Raw genomic sequence first — 21983 nt, forward strand, 5'->3', positions numbered from 1 at the left:
CAAAATGGTTATAAGAAATAATTGTTACTATTTAGAAAATACGTACAGTGTTTAATGTTTTATATTAAATTTCCTTTTTTTCTTACAATCCATTCTATAGTTCGTGCTACATACAGTATTAACTATTACAAGCTTTATAAAAATCTATGTATCCATCTGCAAATAATTCAGTATTATATATAGTATTAATATATTCTTTGAATTCACTATTTATAAGATGATGAGTTGTTGTTATTCTCTTAGTATTTGTATTTTTTGGAACTGGTACTGCTGGTTTAAATACGACACCAGTAGGATCAAATTCAGTATAAAGTTCTTCTGGAGAACTGGAACAAATAAAGAAATATATTCTAGCATAGCTCATTTATTGCTTGCGAGCAATGAAAAAATGTGCATTGCAAGATATTCTACAATGAAGCTCATCGGATAGCAGTAAATCACCAATATAGAAGTATGATTGTATTAAATATTACAAAAATTGAAACCTACAGCTTAGCAATTTCTGGAGATAAACTGCCTTCACCTATTGGTGGTACATTCCAAGCTACGTTTTTTGCCATCTTTTGTACAGTACTGTGATAATGTCGCTAGTAACGAAAGATAAAAGTATGTTTAATAATAATTATGTATATTAAGATCATATAACTTAATATGTGAATATGTACCTGTAAAGCTGTAAGTTCCCATAATGCTGAACAGTGTGCATTGCAATACTCAGGTTCCTCTAGCTCTGCTTGATAGAAACCATCTCCAGTCGTACTATCAGTATCCAACAAAATATCTAGCATTTTTCCAAGTTGCATACTTTGCTTTATAATACCGAGAATGCCAAGTACTGAATTATGTTGCAATTGCAAGGCTAGAATAGCTATTCTTTTGATAAATGCTACAAAACGCCTTTGTGTAATTCTTTTTCTTCGATGAATTAGAGCTTGAACTAAAATCTTTATAAGAACTTCCATTTCTATATGAGTTTTACCGCAATGAATATTTAGTAAATTTTTGTATAAATGTGCATAAAACCTGTATAAATATAACATGTGATTATAAATTTAATTTTAGTTTTTTTATTTACGATATTTATTCTTTTTCAATACAAACCTGTAAGGATCAAGATTCAATGCTGAACCTTGTCCTGATAATATTGTAAATACACACTGAATACAATGTAATTGATCTTTCAAATTTAAATTACCCTCTTCCATTAGTTTATCTATGGCAGTTACTAAATCTTGATAAAAATCTAAGTTTATGCATTGTGCAAATCTGTAATTGGATGTTATCAGATATCATATAATTTTATATATAATTAAATTTAGTAAAAATCTGTCATACTTTGCTAATCCTTCCAAGCAAATAGATAAAATCTTACTATTTGGAGCTTGTTTTAAAATTCTAAAATAAATTGTAAATACTACACTTGTTATTTCAGTGAGCAATTTTTGTTTAGTTTGCTTATTCTCTTCTGCTTTAGTTTCAAGTAATTCTTTCTCTACTTCTTCAAGCTTCTTATTTTTCTTCCTTTCACGCTTACTTAAGGCAAGAATTCTTTGTTTATGAGACATAAGCTTTCTTTGTTTAGTCTCTTCTTCTTTTTCTTTATCTAAATTTATATCTTTTATACGAAGTGATAAAAGTACTGATAGAACCTCAGAATGAACGGAATGAGCTTTTAATTTTATGTATTGGTTTAATTTGCGTACTATCTGAAATATTTATTAATAAACATTATATTCCTAGAATACAGGTTAAATGAAATACAATCACTTAAATCTCTTACTTTTAAAGATAATTCAGCACGTTTGTCTTCCTTAAATACTTGGGAAATGCATTTTAAGACTTCCTGCCTTATAAGTTCATGTTTATTATCTAACAATGGTATAAGAAAATTTGCTATATTAATAGAATAGTTAAAGTAGGGATGAGTTGTTAGAAGATCACACATGCATGTTAATGCAACTTTTCCTAGTTCAATTTCTTGTTCTTTTATTTGTCGTGTATCTCCCTTTTTTCTTCTTAATATATTAGTCATTTTTTCTAACTTTTGTAAATAATGCTTATAATACCTTAATAATGTAGCTTCATAATTTTGTAATGCAAGTGTTTCTTTCTTTACTAAAAAGAAAGTAAAAAGCCTATAATTTCTACAATAATCATGATATTTACATATTATTATAGGTACATACATCTTACACCTTCTTGTTGAATTTGAAGAATTTGATAAGATGGCAACAAATCTTTGAAAATTTCTAACAAAGAAATAGTTGCCAATTTTCTCACGGTAATATATACTTCTGGATTGGTTTCTTCCATTAATTCTAATAGTATTTTAAAATTATCACATTTAGTTTCTGGTGTTTCCAGAAGACTGCTAGATAATAATCCAATTTTTAAACGTTTAGATCTTAATACTTCTTCACGAAATGCTAAAAGTTCTATCATAGACACAGGTTTCTTATCTTTATCTTCATTCTAAAAAATCAATTAATACATGAAAAAAAGGTTTTTTACGATAGTGTTTCATAAATTTCAATGAAATCTTACATGAAAATTGAATTTTATTTCCATGTTACTTTTCTCTATATTATGTTCTTCATGAGACATGTTTTCATTATCTTCTGCATGAGTTTCTTGAATTATCCTTTTCTCTATAATTCCATTTTGAGTTTTTATAGGAAGTAACATACGAACCTTTTTCGTACCCTCTATCCCAACTATTTTTGACATACTATTTTCATATCTATCCTCTAATGTTCTTTTCTTTTCCTTCTTACTATTTTTTATTTTATCATCACCTGTTCTAAAAAGTATGAATATCATTTAAATTATTTTGAATTAAAATATATTCATTACCTATTACAATATTCATACTCATTTAGATGTATTTGTTTCAACAAATTATATGATTTGTTAGAAATGGCTTCTCCTAAAAAGTTTAAATCATCTTCTTCGACCATGTCCATGAGGTCTTCACCCTGATCACTTTCTTCTTCTTCCACAGTTTCTGCATGTGGAATTACTTTTTTTTTAATATGTTCATTCCTTGGTTTATGCCTCTTTGTTTTAAGTTTTCCTTGCCGTGTAAGTTTCGTTCTTTTTTGATTACTTCTTTTAACTGCACTGATCTTTAGTTTTTTCTATTTGATTAAGAATTTAAAAAATACATATATTGATAATTAAAAGTAATAGAAGAATTACATAATTAAAGAAATATTTTTTATTGTATTTAAAACAGATGATACTATATGACATATACATGTTCATAATTTAACAATTTTATTAGTTCCAGATTAATTAAAACTATATTTACTTACCACCATTTCGCTGTAGTTTTGATTACTTTAGGCTACTTCAAATGAAAGTATTTATCAAACTAATTAAACAATTATTGTTTCCTTACAACCAAAAAATCATTCCTGTAAGATATTCTAAGATAACCTCTTAAGTTACACGTGTTGTATTATACACATTACGCACGCACACGCACCATATTCCTTTTAACACAATTGCATGTATATATATATATATTTATATTTCTAATGCGAAACGATATATATATATATATATATCGTTTTGCATTAGAAATAATAATCTTTTCTATATGATAGATATTAAATTAATTTTAAATAAATGACTTTGTCTTTATGTAACTTTTACGATCTATTTTATTACGATACATTTATGATCTTCAACATCAAATATACATGTGGTTACAAAGCATGTCAGGAACATGGAGCGTTCATAATTCAAATATTTTATTAAAGAAATTTTAATACAAATTAATAATGCAAATTACGTTTTTATTATAGTAGTGAACCTTTAAATATCTAACATTATATTTTTATATACAATGATTTTATCACATACGTATAGTTCAAAAAATAGGTTAATATGTATACAAATGTGTCATAGCGTAATGGCGTTCGATATCGTGCATATTGTATTTTAGTATATTAAGTAATTACTGTAATATTCTGTGTTAATATAAAAACTTTCTTTATATATCGATACCGGGTAAGTTATGATTGTTATAGTTATCAATTAAACTCAACGTATTTAACAAATTAAGCTTATGTTTTGTAAATTCTATTAAGGTCGTTGTAAAGATTAGGTGAAGTAGACTACCGAATGAACTCTGAATTTTTTAATAATTTATTGTAATTATTATTATAATCGTAAAATAAAGTTAACAATTTTTCGCTCCATCTATAAATCATATATGGTTATACCAGGTTATACATTCATATATGTATGTATGTTAGCCTTCATACAACTTTATACATATATAAAAAAAGATTTACAACAAGTAATATTTAGCAATATATTACATAATTATTATTATATATTAAATTACATAATTATATATAAACACATACATGTAAGCGCGCGTGCGCACATGTACGCATACTTAACAATATGTTATTAAATAGTTAAAAATACCTTAACTATAACCATAATACACAATAAAAGAAAAAAAAAAGAACACGAAAAAGCACAAAAATAATACATAGGAAAAGAGACAATGCTTATAATTAAATGTTGATAAAAACTGTCATTCCTTTCATGTGCTATTTCCATCTTGTGAAAGTAGCGCGCATTACAAAAAAGAAAGTGTGTAACAATAAGTCACGCATGAAATCATTCTTTCGTAAGGACTTGAACTACCAATGAAACTCCCTGAATATACAGACAGAGAATCTTAATGCACTCTTACAAATTGATGTACAATAAAATCCAACACTAAACGTTAATGGCTTTCAATAGGATTAATTTATGAGTTGCATGGAACTAACCGGGCCTCAGGTCACACCGATTTTGCAGCTCAAGATGCTGTTTGTCATATAGTGCATCGTGTAAACGTACCGAATACATATAAAACAATATCAGATGTCTTTTTTTTATAAATTACATCAGCATTTAAAACATGTAATTGTTAAATTTCCAAAATTTTTCACCGAATTAATATGTGATTATAATAAATCAGTGTGCATGGAGTCATCCCAAGTGATTATGGTATATGTTTTATTTACGTAATAAAGAAAGCTCGAGTGACGGGTTTGTAAACGACATTTTAATAATGTCGTAATTTGAATAGTAAAATTACCGCGAAGATGCTATTGGCTGCTGTAGAGTAACGCCACAGATGCCCTGGCTATCGTATACTATGTCTGCAATTTTATGAAGGATTATAATAGGCGTTATGTAATATTTTCAAACTTTAATCTTATCATTTCTAAATTAACATTAATCAACAACCATGTTTTATGGCAAAAAGAAAATCGGTACTGTCAAACTGATTATTCTGTGTTTGTTCTGTATATGTATGTAATTATGTTTTGACCTTTGCAGTAACTATGTTGATAATCCAGTGATTAAACTGGAAGTGGATATATATTTTCATTGTTTTCTTTGTAATATTTTTCTGTACATGAACATTTATCTGATTTCATAAGAGATAATTAATACGATCTTCGTCATTACGTTTTTTCACAACAAGTGGAATTATACTCCTCTTCGTAAAATTCGAATTGTTTCGATTAAAATTGACGAAGTCAACGTCATTGGAATTAAGGTATCTCTTCCTACACGCATTAACGAGTTAATTTTCCACTTTTAACTCGAATCTTAATTACAAAAAGAAAAAATATACACGAAGATGTCGAGGTTGATTACATCTCATAAAATACGACATATGTCCTTATAAGTGTCTGTTCATTTGCAGTGGCTCAGAAAAGTATTTGGATACTTGTCATAGGAAATTTTTACGTATATTTTATGTATTATATAAAATATTTTCAAATCTCAGATCATCATGATTATACCAAAGTAAAAGTAAAACTGAAATAGAAATTACAAGATATTTGTTATGAACAAGTATGTATTTAGCAAAAAATTAATATACATATGTACGTAATGGCATGAATAGTCGATCTAAGCGCATAATTAGTGTCGAAGATGTTCCATATCTCTAAATATTGAAGCTTATTGACGTAGTGGATGGTCAGTTGTACAGAATATCTTGTAGCTTTTGTGTACATTTTCAACGTTGTTTCAAATTTGCTAATATAATCACGATAGTATGTCTCGCTACGGCGTTAATGAAATTTTAAAATGTTTCGTATGGCATGTATAACATATTCATAAAAGTTTTCTGTATGTATCTAAATATTTTCGCAGCTCATTGTATTATTCTTTGCCGTTCTCATAAATTCGTGGAAACAGATATTATAGATTGTAATCGATGTTAAAATTTCATTGCGTGATGTTCGTTTCAGGTATTATCATTTCTCTTTCGCTCACCGGTCAGTTTAATTATCCTAATATAGTTCTGGAACATCAGGAATCTTAAGCAGGCAGTTAGAAGCTACTGTTACTTCAGTGGATCGCGATCGCAAGCGAAAAATTCGAAAGAAAACTATTAAATTATTATTTTAGTACAATATAGAATTTGCATTTTCAAGTACGAAAGAAAAAAGAAAAAAGAAAAAAGAAAAGAAAATCAAATGAATGATTGCCATGTTGCCTTCAAACACGTATACCGTTTGAAGTCGTTTGCAAAAAAGGTAAACGCTCCGGATAATCTAGAAGTTTATGCAATACTGGATGTTTAAATTTGGTCTTAAAAACATATTCCTGTTGTTATAACACACTGAACATCCCGACGTACTACATCATTAACTAAGCGAGTCATTGAACCGTCGTCAGCGTCGTATATTGCCCGTGGTTACTTAACGTGTTGCAGTAGAAAATCGGCGTTTGCCGCGGCAAGAGTGCAGCTTTTCCATATACATCGCTTTTTATTATAATAAGGTTTGACAAAAATTCTAATCGACAAATTGTGACAAAGCGCAACAAGCACAAACGGCGCCAAAATAATAATCATCGAATTAATCGAATTTATGGATCTCGATGAAGTGATCTGTGAATTTTCTCTCACAGTAATTGACGTGTTGGATCAAAGTTTGCACGACATTAACATTCGTGATCAAGCGAAGTAGATAAATGGTGATTAAAAGCATGAAAACGAGCAGTTGATCATTTACGCTTTTAGGAACAATCTAAACGAGAATTCTAGCATTGTTTTGAAGTCTTCGTTCGGTGAGAAAAAGAGCCACGCGGTCTCCCTTCACACGGAAAATGGGTGGTCTTATTGAAATTTTCCTTTTCTTCGGAGTCCTCTTCTATTTCTTCAACTTTGGGTAACGTATATTTTCTTCGTTACTGACATGCACGCTACGGAACTGTTTCATCCTGCAAATTATTTTCTTCCGTGTTTGTTCTTGCAAACCTATGTTATGTTATCCATACGTATGTAAGTTTAACGATATAAAAAAAATAGATCTATCGACTAAATAAAATCGACTAAATCTAATAAATATAATAATCTACTAAATCTAATTAATTTTATCGTTAATCTTGAAACTATGATTGACATCTTAGTAGAAATATTTTTAGAATTATTTTATCATAGAATGGTCATTGAATAAATTGTAGAATTCGGCATATTAACAATAATATAGTGAACCATGATGGATGTGCAAAGTTGTTTAAAATTTCATTACGAAGAAAGAGTAACAAAAGTAAATTATCGTTACAGTAGTACGCGTTGTATAATTCAATCAATCATGTGCTTGTATTTCTCAGTAATATAATTAAAAAGATAAGATTTTAATGTCTATTGAAAATCATAAAAAGTATTTAAGTGTTTTATATATTTTTGTATATTACTTACATCCATTTCTTCACTTTCAAATTTTCTATAAATGCATAAAAATGTATAATCTAATAACGACATGTAATATATGTAATCTAATTACTTAATCAAATTTTCGCGATCATATTAAAACAGTATGGATAATGTAAAAGTCGTACAATTCCGCAATACGTATTTTTGTGAAGATACTCTGAGTTATTTTTTAGATTTTTAGTGTGATTTATCTCCCATCTTTTCCTCCTAATATTTTTAATTCAAAAGCACAGTTGCGAAATACGTATATATGCTGTTTATTTGAAATTTCATTAGTAAATTACACGAGGCAAATTAAAAAGTACAGAAAAGATAAAATGTGTAATCATTTGTGCGTAGTTCGTGATGAATTAATGATTTATTAATCTGTATGTTTCCGAATCTTCTGTCTTATCATCATGGACTTTGACAATTATAGTAAAAAGAAATTGAAATAACCTAACCGAATTATTATTACTGGATCTTCTTATATACATCTATCGATATAATATTTACAATATAATGCGAAACTCGCTGACCAATGTGCGACATTACCGGGGAAAAGTGGCCAAAACTGTGCCATTGTTGAATTACTATTCGATAATATAGTCCATTATCAACATAGAATTAATTATTTATTCTGAAAACCTATGCACTATTGTAATAGTGCTCGTAATATTCAAAATAAATTGCTTATATTAAACGTGAAACATAACGTTCAATATTTATTTATATAACTGACATATGATACGTTCATGTGTGGCTATAGGTGCAGTTTAGATCATATGGCAAGTATCTCTTTTCTCGAGTGGTATAGATTTGATTGTTTCGTAAGCTTATAATACTCAACCTTCTGGACAATAAGTTCTGCGTTGCGTTGCACGTTATGATTTATTTAGCTTTGTTACTTTAGATTTGTTTTATTCAAGACCATTTTTATACAGAGTGGACTAGCTAAATGGACTTGAATATCTGCTGTATGAAAAATCTTCTCAGGACAAGGTTATATTATCTCAGGCGATACATATAACTGTGAAAATTGCAAATACAATCAGTGTAAAAAGTGTTTGTACAATAATTAATTTAAACGAAAATATTATAGATCGTTTACTAACAAAATTTAAACAAGAAAATAAGAAATATGTTCTTATAAATTCACAAAATAATTTTCATAAAAAAAAAGATGGGATATCTATATCCTTTGGGAAAATATTAACAAATACCTAGAGGATGCGATGAAATGATGGATATCTAAAAATATATGTGTAATAAGTATTCGTACAGTCACGGTTTAATAGGAAAAACTAATAAGACAACCAATATCCTGGAGAGGAAATCACTAGGTTTAATTATATTAATACCTAATGGAGCTTTCTTTCGATTTTATTATGGTTTGAAACCGTTGTGGAATCGAATTTATCAAATTGATGAGTTGTCTACTTGAAAAATTTTTCCATTCTTCTAAAAGAGTTCCCTTTCAATAATTTCTTGATGAAATACGACGATTCCGATTCTTTTCTGTCAGGTGGTCCCATACATTTTCTATAATATTTGTATTTGGAGACTGTGAAGCTACTTTTAACAGTTTCCGAACATTATATAAGATTCACGCTCGCGTATTAGTAACATTATGCTTTGGATCGTTATCTTACATCATGATGAAATTGTTGTTCAGAGCCATTTTTTCTGCGCTTTAATGCAGATTATTTTTTAAAACATCTACGATGTATATTTTATCCTATGAAACGATAACTGTACGGATACTTATTGCGCTTACAGAGTCAGACCGAATAACATGTAAAAACGAGCACAATGTGTGTTTCAGCTTAGTTTTTGAGAAAATTAAGTTTGAAGATTTATCAAGTATTCTTGAACATGGCTTATTCCGGACTGGACAAGACTAAATAATCGACAGCAGCTCGTTCCACGTGTGAAAATAACTCGAAAATGTAGAATAAAATGTATCAATTTGCGTATGATAAATTTCCAAATCATTTTTTCTCGGAGACAAAGCTCCTTATGAAAGAATTTTACATATTATTCGGTCGGATTGTATAGTTTTGCCATTTGTTAGATATTTATTCATACTTTCAGAACAGAAACGAGTATCGCAATTTTTTTCCTTTTCTGAAAATTATTCTACAGACTTGTAAGAACAGGTATACAGGGCGTTCCGTTTAAGTAAGAACAGTGGAATATCTCATAAGGGATTGGTTATTAAAAAAATGTTTTGACAAAAGTTGCTTGATTCGAAAGATGACATCTTCTGGTTGAAATTATTTCTTACAGATTAGAGTAGTGCAGGGATTTTAAGGTCAACTTTATTTTGTTAAATGGAATCATATATTTTGTAATACATTAGCCATACATCTTGGAATTCTCTATAAAAAGGTATTAATCTATTTATGTCGAAAAACTATTAGTCTGCAGATATTTTGGTTTTAATTTGTCGTATGAAGAATGTTGTCTTTGTCTTTCATACGTTAAAACGTAAAGATAAGGGTATTTCTTCGCATCTTTCCTTGCCTTTCGTACGACATTACAGACATGTTAGAATTAAAGTATCTGCTAGACTAATAAATTATCGATGTAATTAGGTTAATACTTTTGTATAAGGAATGCTGAGGTGGATGGATGATGTATTAGAAAATATATGATATACTGCAATCTTGCTCGATTGTTGCTATCTATGTATGTAGTATCAACATGATGACTATTCAGCACATTATTGGATATGTATAAGGACAGTGATTATACAGAAGATTGTGAGACCGTTGGCTGTTTGACCTCTTTTCGTTAAATTTTTATCTATAGAATAAACTAAAATATACAGCGTATCATAGCAAACCAACAACGCCGGAGAATATCAAGCAGAGAATTGTAGCTGCATGTACATCCATAAAATCGCAGGAAATAGAAAATGTGCATGAAGAATTGATTAAAACAAAAAACAGGGCAACGAATACCGTTGGGTTAAAATGAACCTGCATCCGTTAGCCGAGGTTCAAAGATTCCAACTATGTATTGTAAGGGCCATCATTTTGAGCATCTGCAGCCTTAGGAATTGTCAATGAATTGTATGAGAAACGTATCTTCTGCTATCGTATCTATTTTAAATAACAGCCAATGCTTATCTTTGGATAACAATATGTCAATATTGGTGCCCGGGTGTCCTGTGGATCTTTAATTATTCTCAGAAACAAATATTTTAAGATTAAGTGATCTGAATAATATGATTGTTAAAGTCGTTGAATTTGTTTTTTTCGCGTTCTACAAGGATATCGAAGACGAATATAAATAAAAATACTAATGGGTCTGAAATCTCGTATAACAAATAATAACCATGAAAAATATTACCCTTACACATGTGTCTTGAGATGAAATGAAATTTCGTCTTGAGAAAATTTTTCCTATTGCAACAAATAAGCCAAATATGTAGGTGATACAATTTAGATGGCTTACCCTTTATATGTAATTATGAAGAGCGTCTTTGAATTTTTTCCGATTGAATGTAAGTTCTTGATGATGAAATGGTAAGATCGTAAATTATCATATCAAGAGGCGATAACCGATGTGACATCAGCATTGTGATGCTGTTCCCTTATCTGCGTCAAAATTTCTTAATCCATTAAAGACCGCTCAATAGTTTATCATAATGTTATAAATAGTTTCGTTTCTTTAAATTTCATAAAATTGTAGAATCCAAATGAAAGGAAATATTAAGCGAATCCTTGGAATTCCTTTTTTTAGTTACGATTTTAATAAACATAATTCGACAATGTAAAAAGAAAATTGCAAGTAAAATTTTGCGCCAACCTAACGTTGGTTCGTGATTGATTAAGTCACATATTTCTAAATATATAAATTTATAATTTGTAACTGGACTGGTTTTATCATCAGTTTGTTTCACTTCCAGTTACTGTACAAATTAAAGCTTAAAACATTTTTTTAAAGAATGTATGTTCATATACATATGGATGTATTTTTTTATTTCTTGTAAACGTATTTAAAGAAATAAAACCATTATACCAAAAATTATGAATGAATAATACATTAATAAGCTGAATGGTGATTATAATAAGCTGAAAGATGAATAAACGGCTGTAATTTCTTAACTTCACTTAGCTGCTTTGGTCGTCGTTTTTGTTTTGTTATTTTTTACGTATTATTGAGAAACTTTGTTAGTATTAATTATTGTTAATCTAATTATTACTGACGTTTGTAATTATCTGTTTTGTGATAAGCTGAGAAATTCTTTTATTATCAATATATTTTTATTTATCTATCTCTGAATCATGTATGAATGTACTGAACTTAACTTTATTGAACTTAAGGCGACACGTTTGTAAAAAAGGAAATCTCATCCGTTAGTTGCAATTTCACTCGACTGCATCGACCCGTTAAAAGCGTCGGAGATGGAGCGTAAATAGTGAATGATTGCATTAAAAACCAACAACCCTGAAATTATGTTCGTGATTACCAACATTATGAATTACATTTCTATTATGATTTCATTCAGTAATATTTACACAAGTTTACATTGAATTATTTTGATTGAAACCATAATGTTGACTGATGTTTGATCAATCTCTTTTCCAAAGCTTCGAGCTATGTTCTACGTTATACTATTTTCCATAGAATTTACTTGTTTTAATATAGATTCTACAAAAAATTGTACTGCGACCTTTAATTACCATGCAGTAAAATGTAATAAATTCTATGGAAGAAAATTTCTTTGCACTTCATAAAGATAATATTTTTAAATAGTATCTGTACTAACAGGGCTTCCAGTATGATCGATATAGTTTCAACACGTTTGCAAGAAGTGTATGCAAAATGGAATCGCAGAACGGAAATAAAGCGAAACCCAGAATTGAATACAGTTCGATTTTCGATAAAGGGTAAGACTTTCATTCAATGCATAAAGGATGTAAAATACATGAATTTTTATCAAAGGTAGAAAACTGATTAAGAAAGAATTTTAATCGAATATTCACATGGTTTAGAACTTCGGCGAACTGGTCAACAAATGCATAAAAAAAAGTTACAAGATAAGGAACAAGCAAGAAAAGTTCGGGAAAGTTCTTTATTTCAAATCAAAGAGACTGAACCATTAATCCCTACTGTCACAGAAAGCTCTTTATTTCTACACTATTGCTGCAACAGTTGCACTCCATCATCTAGAGTAGGTTCTGCATATATTACATATTCTTTAACGTTGATGTAAATGAAAAATAAAATGATTTTGTTGTTCGTTCTTTAACAAAGATATTCGACGTACCGCTTATATCTAGTGTATCTTTAATGTGCTATAACTTTGTCATAAGATGGTCGCGTAACCATCTTTTTATTTAGTATAGATTTTAGATCATTATCTAGAACCATTTGTAGTAAGTATTTTTCAGTGGTAATAATAGCTTGATTTATATATAGTGTTGTTCAGAAAATTCGTAATATTTTTGATAATCAATATATTTCACCCTGAATTTGATAGTACTAAAAGAAGAGTATTATCTGTGGCTACAAAAAATATCTATATCTTTATGTGATCTTGAATAAAATCTTCTAGTAGTATATTTTAAATATTAAATATTGTGCAAACAGACGCGAAACTATAAAACTAATTACTTACATAACTAATGTAGTTATATAACAAGTTTATTGATATTGATATATTATCCACCATGCAAAAGTTTCGATGCGTAATTTAGTTATTGCATATTGTTGCACATACCACATGATTTTTGCATACCGTTTAATATAATTATGAAAATATTGCACGTAGCGGTACTGGTTTCTCTCTTTCTCTTTATCTCTACTGGTTTCTGGTTTCTCTTTAATATAATTAGATAAAAGAAGTCATATAAAGTGAATTGCGATATTATACGATACATTTATCGAATAATGGTTGTTATTAATGAAGGCCACATATGTATCTCTGATGATAAAAATTGATCTTCCTCACAGTTAAATTAATCATTTTATTATTTTGATATCTATGTACTAAACATCAACGAAGTTCAAATGTAATCGCTAATATATAAATGATTATCACTGTTAAATAAATTTCACAAATGCGTAATAATTAAAAACAATGTTTATTAAATTATTAATTAAGCAACTATTATTGTGGTGGCAACATGAATATTGAAGAAATGTAATATATAAAATGCATACAATTAAAGCATATCCGTAAATAATTAGAGTATAAGCTTTTACTAAATATATTTTTTTCATTTAATTTTATTTCTTACAGAATTCATTAGTAAATATTGCTAGTAAGCAATATGCGCCTTTTGGTACAAATGTCCTATTAATGGAGTCACATCAATCGCTATTCCATAGAATATTACCTCGTGCGATACGCGTTTGTTCTTTTAAAGAACACGATTATTCAAGGGAATCAGTAAGATATAAATCTTAAAATAATTACATTTATTGAAGTAAAAATTTAATTCTTTGTCGATTTTGTACATAACTTTTCTCTTTTATAGATCCTAGAAAGTGATAATTTAAAAGAAGCAACAAAGTTGGTTGCTTCTGAAATAATGAAGGATGAGGGTTGTAGTGAAACAGTTGCCCTGGAAAAAGCAAAAGAGAGAGCCAAGACCATACTAGCACAAATGGAAAGCAAACCAAACAATCTTTTCATTAGAATTACATCATGGATTACTTATGTACTGTTACCATGTTTTATGCAGTCTGTTATAATATTACCATCTCAAATAGAAATGTTAAAAAAAGCAAATGAGACTGGTCTTCCTGTGATATTACTTCCTTTACATCGTAGTCATATGGATTATTCTATAATTACCTTCCTTCATGTAATGTATGGTATTAAATGTCCATTAATTGCAGCTGGGGATAATCTAAAAATGCCATTTTTTGGGTATGTTATAAATATATATAGAGTATCTTATTACAATACCATGTTATTATTATCGAAATTTTATGTGTCAAACAGGAAGCTTTTGCAAGGTTTGGGCGCATTCTTTATAAAACGTCGAATTGATCCTGTCATAGGCCGCAAAGATATTCTTTATCGTGCCATTCTTCAAACATACATACTGCAAAAATTAAAAGAGGGTCATATTATAGAATTCTTTTTAGAAGGTACACGTACAAGAACTGGTAAACCATGCATGCCAAAAGGTGGCATTTTGAGTGTCATTCTTGATGCATACATGGAGGGAATTATTGAAGATGCAATGATAGTACCTGTTGTACCAAATTATGAACGTCTTATTGATGGAAATTTTGTTCAAGAGCATCTAGGTCAACCAAAGAAGAAAGAAACATTTATATCTACAATGAAAGCCATGTTTTCTACTTTATTAACAAATTATGGAATTATGAAAATTGATATTTGTCAACCCTTTTCACTCAAGGTAAGTTATTTAAATTCTTTTTAATGTCATGGATGACATTTATCACTAAATTTCATAATTTTATTGCTTTCTGAAAAGGAAATGTTAAAGTCTTTCCAAAATCAATCAAAATTGAATGGAGTAAAAATATCTCCTGCTGAAAAGCCTTTAAGGTCGACAGTATCTAGCTCATCGCTGTATGGTACAGATGTAGTTGCAGAAGAATACCGTCAACTAGTTGACAGTCTTGCACGGCACGTTGTATATAGTAAGGACAAAACACCTCTAAAAGCATTAATTTGTTTCTTTGTTCAATGTTAATGTACAATATTTTTTAGATTGTAGTAATGCAATGCCAATAATGTCGACTAACGTTGTTGCGTTCATCCTTCTATATATATTTCGAGATGGTTGTACCTTGGATGAATTAGTTGAAGCATTTGATTTCATAAGACACCAGTTAAAAAGTCGTACTAAAAACATTGCATTTTGTGGAGAAAATATTGATATCATAAAACATGCTGTTAGTAAGATAATTATGTTATAAATATTTTATTATGATAAAAGAATATATGTTGACTCATTCTTTTAGTTAGACATCTTAGGTCCAGATTTAGTAAAACTAAAAAATCACGAGATTATAGAAACAGCTGATAGTCAGTTAACTCAATCAAATTTCGTTACCGTAATCCGTCCTATGTCGTTTCTACCAAATGTAATCGAACTATCTTATTATAGTAATACAGTGGTAACATGTTTTGCTATGGATAGCATAGTGGGTAAGAGAACATATTGTTTCGTAAATTATATTAATTTATTCAATTTAATAATTTGTTTACTACATTTGCAGTAACAGCTTTGTATGCTGAATTACAGTCACAAATCAATGATCCTATAGGTTTTGATCAAAACAATATTATAGTGTCTCAAGATCTTTTGGTAGAAAAATCACTTAAACTTTGTGATATTTTTAAATACGAATTTATTTTCTGCAAGCCATGTGAGGAATTAGAACGCGTCATTATAGACACTGTGGTAAATCTCTCACATAAAGAGATTATTATTTTACAAGAGGTAGTGTATACTTAACATAAAGTTATTCTAATAGGTTTATTATTATTAATCATTATTACTAATAGGTTACTCATATAAATTATTTGATAGGAATCTTATTTAGAAGAGGAACTATGGAGTAAAAGATTCGCAAAAAATTTTGATGATAGTTCAGATGAAGAATATCATAATAAGAATAGATCTAAAAGTATTCGGTACAAAGTAAGTTATTCTTTAATTTAGACATATTTTCTAATAACGGAATTGTGATCTAATTTAATCGTTTCTTCTAGTTAAACTTACTATCGGAATATGCAAAACGTGTGGAATATCTTCACATAATGTTACAACCTTTAGTAGATGTTTATACTTTTACCATTTTGTCTCTTAAAGATTTAGTAGGTCAATCGCTAAGCGAGAAAGATTTAATTCAAAAAATTTTAAATGACATAAAGACAAATATAGATCATGACATAATAAAATACAGTAAGTAATGGCAAATAACTATATTTTTATAATATATAAATATATGTACATATATTGCATTATAAAGTAATGTATCATTAATTTTATTTTGATATAGGTGAATGTTTATCTATTGATTCAATAAAGAATGCCCTAAAATTATTTGAAAAATGGAATATCTTAGAATGTTATCCACAAGAGAATGTTAAAATTTTCTACCTGAAAGATCAATATGATACAGACTCAGCTGTAATGAAAATCTATGATAAAATAGCAGCTTTCAGATGGACTAAAAATATAAATGAAAAAAAAAAAGATGATTTTGAATGAATTTCTATAATGTACTACTTGTTTACATCAACGAATAACTTGATATGAAAAACTTTGTAAATAGTGGTTTACAGATAAGAAGTATCACCTAACACGTTTGTTACTATAGTGCATTAGAACAAAACATCCATCACTGGTCAATAATTGCGATTTTTTTCATCCAAGCATGCTAAATATGATATATCTATTAGGTTGTCCGAAAAGTTTCTTTCGTTTCATAAGGTGATAATAGATGAGTAACAATTTCTGTTTTATATTATTTTATTGAATTAGGTATGATCCATTTCGTTCTATTTCTATTATGTTTGTGAATAATTCAATAAACTAATATAAAACAGAAAACATTGTGCGTCTATTATTTCTTTATAAAACGAAAGAAACTTTTCGGACAAGCTAATATTTATCTCACACATTAAGATTATATCTAAATTAACACATACATATATGATACTGACAGCAAACGTGTTAATCTCTTTATACATTAAAATATGTAGATTAAATATTTATTGCTCTGCATGAATAGTTCTAAAATTCATAGCAGAAATACAGAAAGTTTAGATTTGGGTCATTAACTGTATGTAAGAATACAATAGCAGAATGGCTAATGTGATATTACAATATATTAAACATATTAGATTTATTTCGTTAATAAAGTAATCTTACGTACTATTAAATTCAGTGCTAATAACTTTTTTGTTATTGTTAAAAACAGAGACATACTTAAAAGAGTAAAAAGCTATTTTTATTACACTTTTACAAAACAGTCGAACGATAAAATAAGTTTTTTATGTATGATATTATAAAAAAGAATAAACAGAACAAATAAATGACATCGTTTTTAATATATTTACAGTTAGAAACGTGTTGCATATATGATTCAAAACTTTATAACTGATGCAATCGGATAACTTCTTCGCATGCCCATACACTTTTCCCTATCAATAAATAATGAATCAACTTTGGATTTTAAATCACTTTCTAAATTAGACCTAGTGCGTAAAAGTTGTTGATGTTGTGCTTCAAATCTTTGTAATTTTAAATTCATATCATGTATCATTGTATTTATTGTTTCTACTTCCTCAATCATCCTACGTAAGTGAAAATTTGTTTGAAAATTTAAAGATGTTTACGATTACTATCATTAAATTTTACATAAATTTCTTGACTATACCTAAGTTGAGCATGATCTTTACATAATTCTGCAGCTGGTCGATGTATTCTGCTTTCTAATCGAGTGTGTGCGACTTTAAGAGCAGAACTTTTATCTGTGATGGCTTTTTGCATTAATTGTAGATTTTTTTCAATTGCAAAAATTTCTTGTTGGATCTGTAGTTACATACATCAATTATACAACAAAAGTTTAAAGATCAAGATATTTTTAATTACTTTATGTAAATGTATTTGTAATTTTTCTTTTGCTTCAAGCATTTCTGCAGCTCTCCTGGCTAATGCATTATTTGTATTTCCCCATGCTTCCCACATCTCATGACCAACTGCATCTATCGCGACTTCTATATCGCTTCGTAATTGATTAGATTTCTCCCGTTCTTTTTGTGATTTTTTTACTACATTATTGGAAGCTTCAGCCCATGATTCGGCTTCTGTAACACTTAAGATATACGACATAAATTGCGATCGTAAATCACAGTTTAATATGAACTTACCTTGGATCATATTTTTCAATACCACCGTAATATTTTAATCCACGACTGAAATTATTCATTTGGTGACAAGTAACATCAATTCCAAGTGCAGTTTCTTTATTTTTTATATCAATTTCTAACTGATTTTGTACTGCTCTACTGTTTGTAAGCTGAGTATAAAGCAAGAGATTGCAATAATTAGTATGAAATTATGATTTTGTACTTACCTGATTAACACATTTGTCCGTAAAGTGTTCTAACTTATTTTGACAATTTCTGACTACTTCAACCTCTTTTAAAAGAACGTGCTCAGCTTGGTCATGTACCAAATCAGAACCTGTATTTTAAAGGACATAAGGATATATTTTATGAACATTGGTGAGATTTATTAATTTATGGAGATAAATATTATAAACCTGTCCTAGCTTCACGATAATATAAACATTCCTGCGCTATGTGCAGTTGACCCTCTAAACTTTGTATCGTTGTTTGTAAGTTTCGACGGCACTCTTGCATTCTTGTATTTTCTATTATTAATCTTTCCAGTTCTGAAGCCACTTCATTCCTCCAAAAAGTAGTATCCGTAATTCTTTCTCCCAATTTACGACCGCTTTCAGTTTGGCCGTTCTGTACTTTCTCATCGGCCTCTCTAAAATTAGATTAATTATTATTTGTAATGTATTGTAACAAAAATATATATATAACAAAATATCATAATCACTTTACCGCATCATTCGAACAGTATCCGCTCTTAAATTTTCAGAGAAATTTCTGTTGCTATCAGATTCATTATAAAGTTTTAGCTGATTCTCCACCCATTCGTATGGACCATATCTTGTAAAAAGTGCAGCTCGTGCGGCGTGTGCAGGATTTCTATCGAAACCAGTTACCAGATTAGGAAATCGTAACGGTTCCGTAGTCATTCCTTTTGGCATATAACAGGTATTAGCAAGTAAATTTGTCATAGGTTGTGCAGGTCTGAAATAATCACAAAAAGATAAATAATTTTTTAAGATAAACTAACAATAAGATACAAGCGATTGAATGGATTTTAATAAGAATGTTACAGCGGAGATGTTTCTATGATTTCATATCCTAAAGTAGGACGCCATGGATGTGGTTTTGGAGTTTTATGAAATTCTCCAACTCTAACCGGAATCGGTGGACCAATAATTTGTTCCATACATGGTAGAACACCCACCGTAGTCCATGGTTGAAGTTGCTAATATTAAAATAGTAAATTAGTAGCATAATTTGTTATTTAAATTCACATGAGTACAAACCGAGTACATAACAGTTTCTTGTTGTCCCTCAATTTTGGTACTCTCCATTGTTCAAATTTATATTAAAAGGAACTAATACTGACAAAAATGTTATCTCTACGAAATAATTTTTCACATTTCACTTAGCTTGATGAATAACTTCTTAAAATGAAATGGCTTAATTTGGAATGAAGGTTTATTTGAAAACCGGAAACAAAGCTATCACGTGACGTCTGTCATATGATTCTAGCCTAGTCAGGTGCTCTGTTACCTTACATTCTGCTCGATCGCAGTCGATCAGTACTTATCTGACTCGCCCAGTTGTGTTTGACTAAAACTATCATGACACAATTTTGTAATGTTTTCTGTTTCGTTTTTATCTTAAACGTTGCATTTCAAATTTTACCTTCACGCGCCGATAATGCAGTACCTGTATTGCTATGGGGTGAGTCAGTTAATTCTGATTTAACAAATGCAGTGAACCCCTTTTTAAAGACTACCAGCGAGGAATTTGGTCTTTACCTGCGTAAAAAATTAGAAAATTCACCTCCAGTTCTTCTTTATATAAAAGATAATCTGTGTATTGAAGATTTAGTGAAATACAAACAGGTTATTGTAATATACTTTATAATGTTATATAGTTGAACTCATTTACTTGTTGACTTGAATATTAATATAATTTGTACAATCTCTTAGCATCTTCAGGAAGTTATTAGTGGTGATTCTTTACGTTATTTTCCTGCTGTTGAGAAAGCAGTGAATACTGTTGAAGACTTACCTTTGTACAACCAAACTTATAATGATTATGTGGATTCTGTATCTGATGGACAATTACTGATTGTGCCAATTAGTAATTTGGATGTTATCCCAGATACATACAAGACGATAAAGGATTCTAGCCCTAATTTGATAGCTATGCTCACAGGGAAAGCCTGTAGTTATAGACGTTCTGAACGAGTAAAAAGGGACATTGATGCAGACAATACTACTACATCTTTTGTCATTTCAGGAGCAAGAGTGTTATTATATGCTAATCGACCATTATCATTGCAGGTAATTTTAATTATTAGTATTTTACCTAATGATCTTTATGACCATAATTAATCCATCTTTGTGAGTAATAATTCTTTTATTTGATAGCCTGAAAAAGACAAAGCTATAATAAATCTTCCACTTAAGCCTACAATTACTGAAGAATCGGATCCAAAAACATCTGCATATAATTTAACTATGACATTTACAGGATCTGGTGCTATCATCAAAAATGAACTTGTTTTTATATTTAAAGTTAGAACTGCAGGATATTATACACTCAAAACAATTAATTACTCACATTATATTAATGCAAATTCTACTGGTAATCCACAAATTTTAACAACAGATACAGATATTGTTTTTCCATTTAATTTCTCTTATCATTGTTCACAAATTATTACATTCAAAAATGGCGATACAGCCTTAAATATAACAGGTTTACAAGTGCAACTTGATCCACAACCAGACAAAAAGACTAATGGCACAAAAATATTTGCATTTAATGATGCATATGACTGTGTCGGTTTTACTACAATTCCAATTTGGACAGGAATATTTGTTACCGCTATATTAGCTTTAATTATGATTTGGGCTCTTACTATGATTATAGATATTCGTACAATGGATAGATTTGATGACCCCAAAGGAAAAACAATTACTATTTCAGCTCAGGAATAATATAATAATATTAAATAATTAAAGATATTGTGTACATACATACCATAGTATCTCGTAATCTAATCAATTGTCAAATAAATTTTCAATGTCATGTTGGTAATTTGTACATGTAGAATGTATGTGCATTAAAATTTATTAATGCTGTTAATGCTATCAATTTTTCATTTAACAATTATAACATTGATGCAATAACATTTTGCTATTAGATAATAGTGAATTTAATCATTCCATTTATCTAATATTATACTACTTTCAGTATTTATATATTTTTTGTGTATTATAGTATTTCTTTCTGTAGTATTTGCAATATATAATTTCTAAGAAAATTTTGTTTTATAATTATCAAAGGACACAATACCATGTATTAGTGAATAAATAAGTAACTACTTTAAATATGTATCTTTCAACAATAGAACAGTGTTGT

The 21983-nt window shown here is 29.0% G+C and overlaps 4 protein-coding genes across 10 annotated transcripts; 2 read left to right on the forward strand and 2 right to left on the reverse strand.

Moving 5' to 3' along the window:
• Window positions 1-30: 30 nt before the first annotated feature.
• Window positions 31-3499, reverse strand: LOC117240190 (nucleolar complex protein 3 homolog). 2 transcript variants are annotated; one of them, XM_033506137.1, is made up of 10 exons: window positions 3315-3499; window positions 2872-3137; window positions 2545-2800; window positions 2187-2472; window positions 1781-2115; window positions 1336-1706; window positions 1102-1266; window positions 666-1023; window positions 490-587; window positions 31-326 (listed from the first exon to the last, which is right to left on the reverse strand). In XM_033506137.1, exons 1-10 carry the CDS (start codon window positions 3318-3320, stop codon window positions 119-121), a joined length of 2349 nt encoding a protein of 782 aa, XP_033362028.1. In that variant the 5' UTR covers window positions 3321-3499; the 3' UTR covers window positions 31-118. The 2 variants fall into 2 exon arrangements, with proteins under 2 accessions (XP_033362028.1, XP_033362029.1); XM_033506138.1 differs by lacking the exon at window positions 3315-3499 and having other exon boundaries at window positions 2545-2795; window positions 2872-2991.
• Window positions 3500-3766: 267 nt separating this feature from the next.
• LOC117240188 (glycerol-3-phosphate acyltransferase 1, mitochondrial) lies at window positions 3767-17764 on the forward strand. Of its 6 annotated transcripts, none has more exons than XM_033506127.1 (13): window positions 3767-4014; window positions 7052-7199; window positions 12509-12627; window positions 12733-12911; window positions 13983-14132; window positions 14221-15114; window positions 15193-15361; window positions 15432-15616; window positions 15686-15872; window positions 15944-16167; window positions 16258-16368; window positions 16440-16632; window positions 16730-17764. In XM_033506127.1, exons 2-13 carry the CDS (start codon window positions 7138-7140, stop codon window positions 16939-16941), a joined length of 2685 nt encoding a protein of 894 aa, XP_033362018.1. In that variant the 5' UTR covers window positions 3767-4014; window positions 7052-7137; the 3' UTR covers window positions 16942-17764. The 6 variants fall into 6 exon arrangements, with proteins under 6 accessions (XP_033362018.1, XP_033362022.1, XP_033362021.1 ...); XM_033506131.1 differs by lacking the exon at window positions 7052-7199 and having other exon boundaries at window positions 3775-4014; window positions 14221-14615; window positions 14691-15114; XM_033506130.1 differs by lacking the exons at window positions 3767-4014; window positions 7052-7199 and adding an exon at window positions 4905-4926 and having other exon boundaries at window positions 14221-14615; window positions 14691-15114.
• Window positions 17765-17788: 24 nt separating this feature from the next.
• LOC117240209 (tektin-3-like) lies at window positions 17789-19802 on the reverse strand. The gene is made up of 8 exons (XM_033506170.1): window positions 19652-19802; window positions 19311-19562; window positions 19001-19233; window positions 18812-18921; window positions 18606-18754; window positions 18328-18550; window positions 18113-18267; window positions 17789-18029 (listed from the first exon to the last, which is right to left on the reverse strand). The coding sequence occupies exons 1-8, from the start codon at window positions 19765-19767 to the stop codon at window positions 17819-17821; spliced, it is 1449 nt and encodes a 482-aa protein (XP_033362061.1). The 5' UTR covers window positions 19768-19802; the 3' UTR covers window positions 17789-17818.
• Window positions 19803-20070: 268 nt separating this feature from the next.
• Window positions 20071-21958, forward strand: LOC117240195 (V-type proton ATPase subunit S1-like). The gene is made up of 3 exons (XM_033506147.1): window positions 20071-20455; window positions 20543-20899; window positions 20987-21958. Exons 1-3 carry the CDS (start codon window positions 20189-20191, stop codon window positions 21557-21559), a joined length of 1197 nt encoding a protein of 398 aa, XP_033362038.1. The 5' UTR covers window positions 20071-20188; the 3' UTR covers window positions 21560-21958.
• The last annotated feature ends 25 nt before the right edge of the window (window positions 21959-21983 follow it).

The sequence above is a fragment of the Bombus vosnesenskii genome, unplaced genomic scaffold (genome assembly GCF_011952255.1).
Source record: "Bombus vosnesenskii isolate JDL3184/JDL3185 unplaced genomic scaffold, Bvos_JDL3184-5_v1.1 scf7180000014579, whole genome shotgun sequence".
Taxonomy (NCBI): domain Eukaryota; kingdom Metazoa; phylum Arthropoda; class Insecta; order Hymenoptera; family Apidae; genus Bombus; species Bombus vosnesenskii.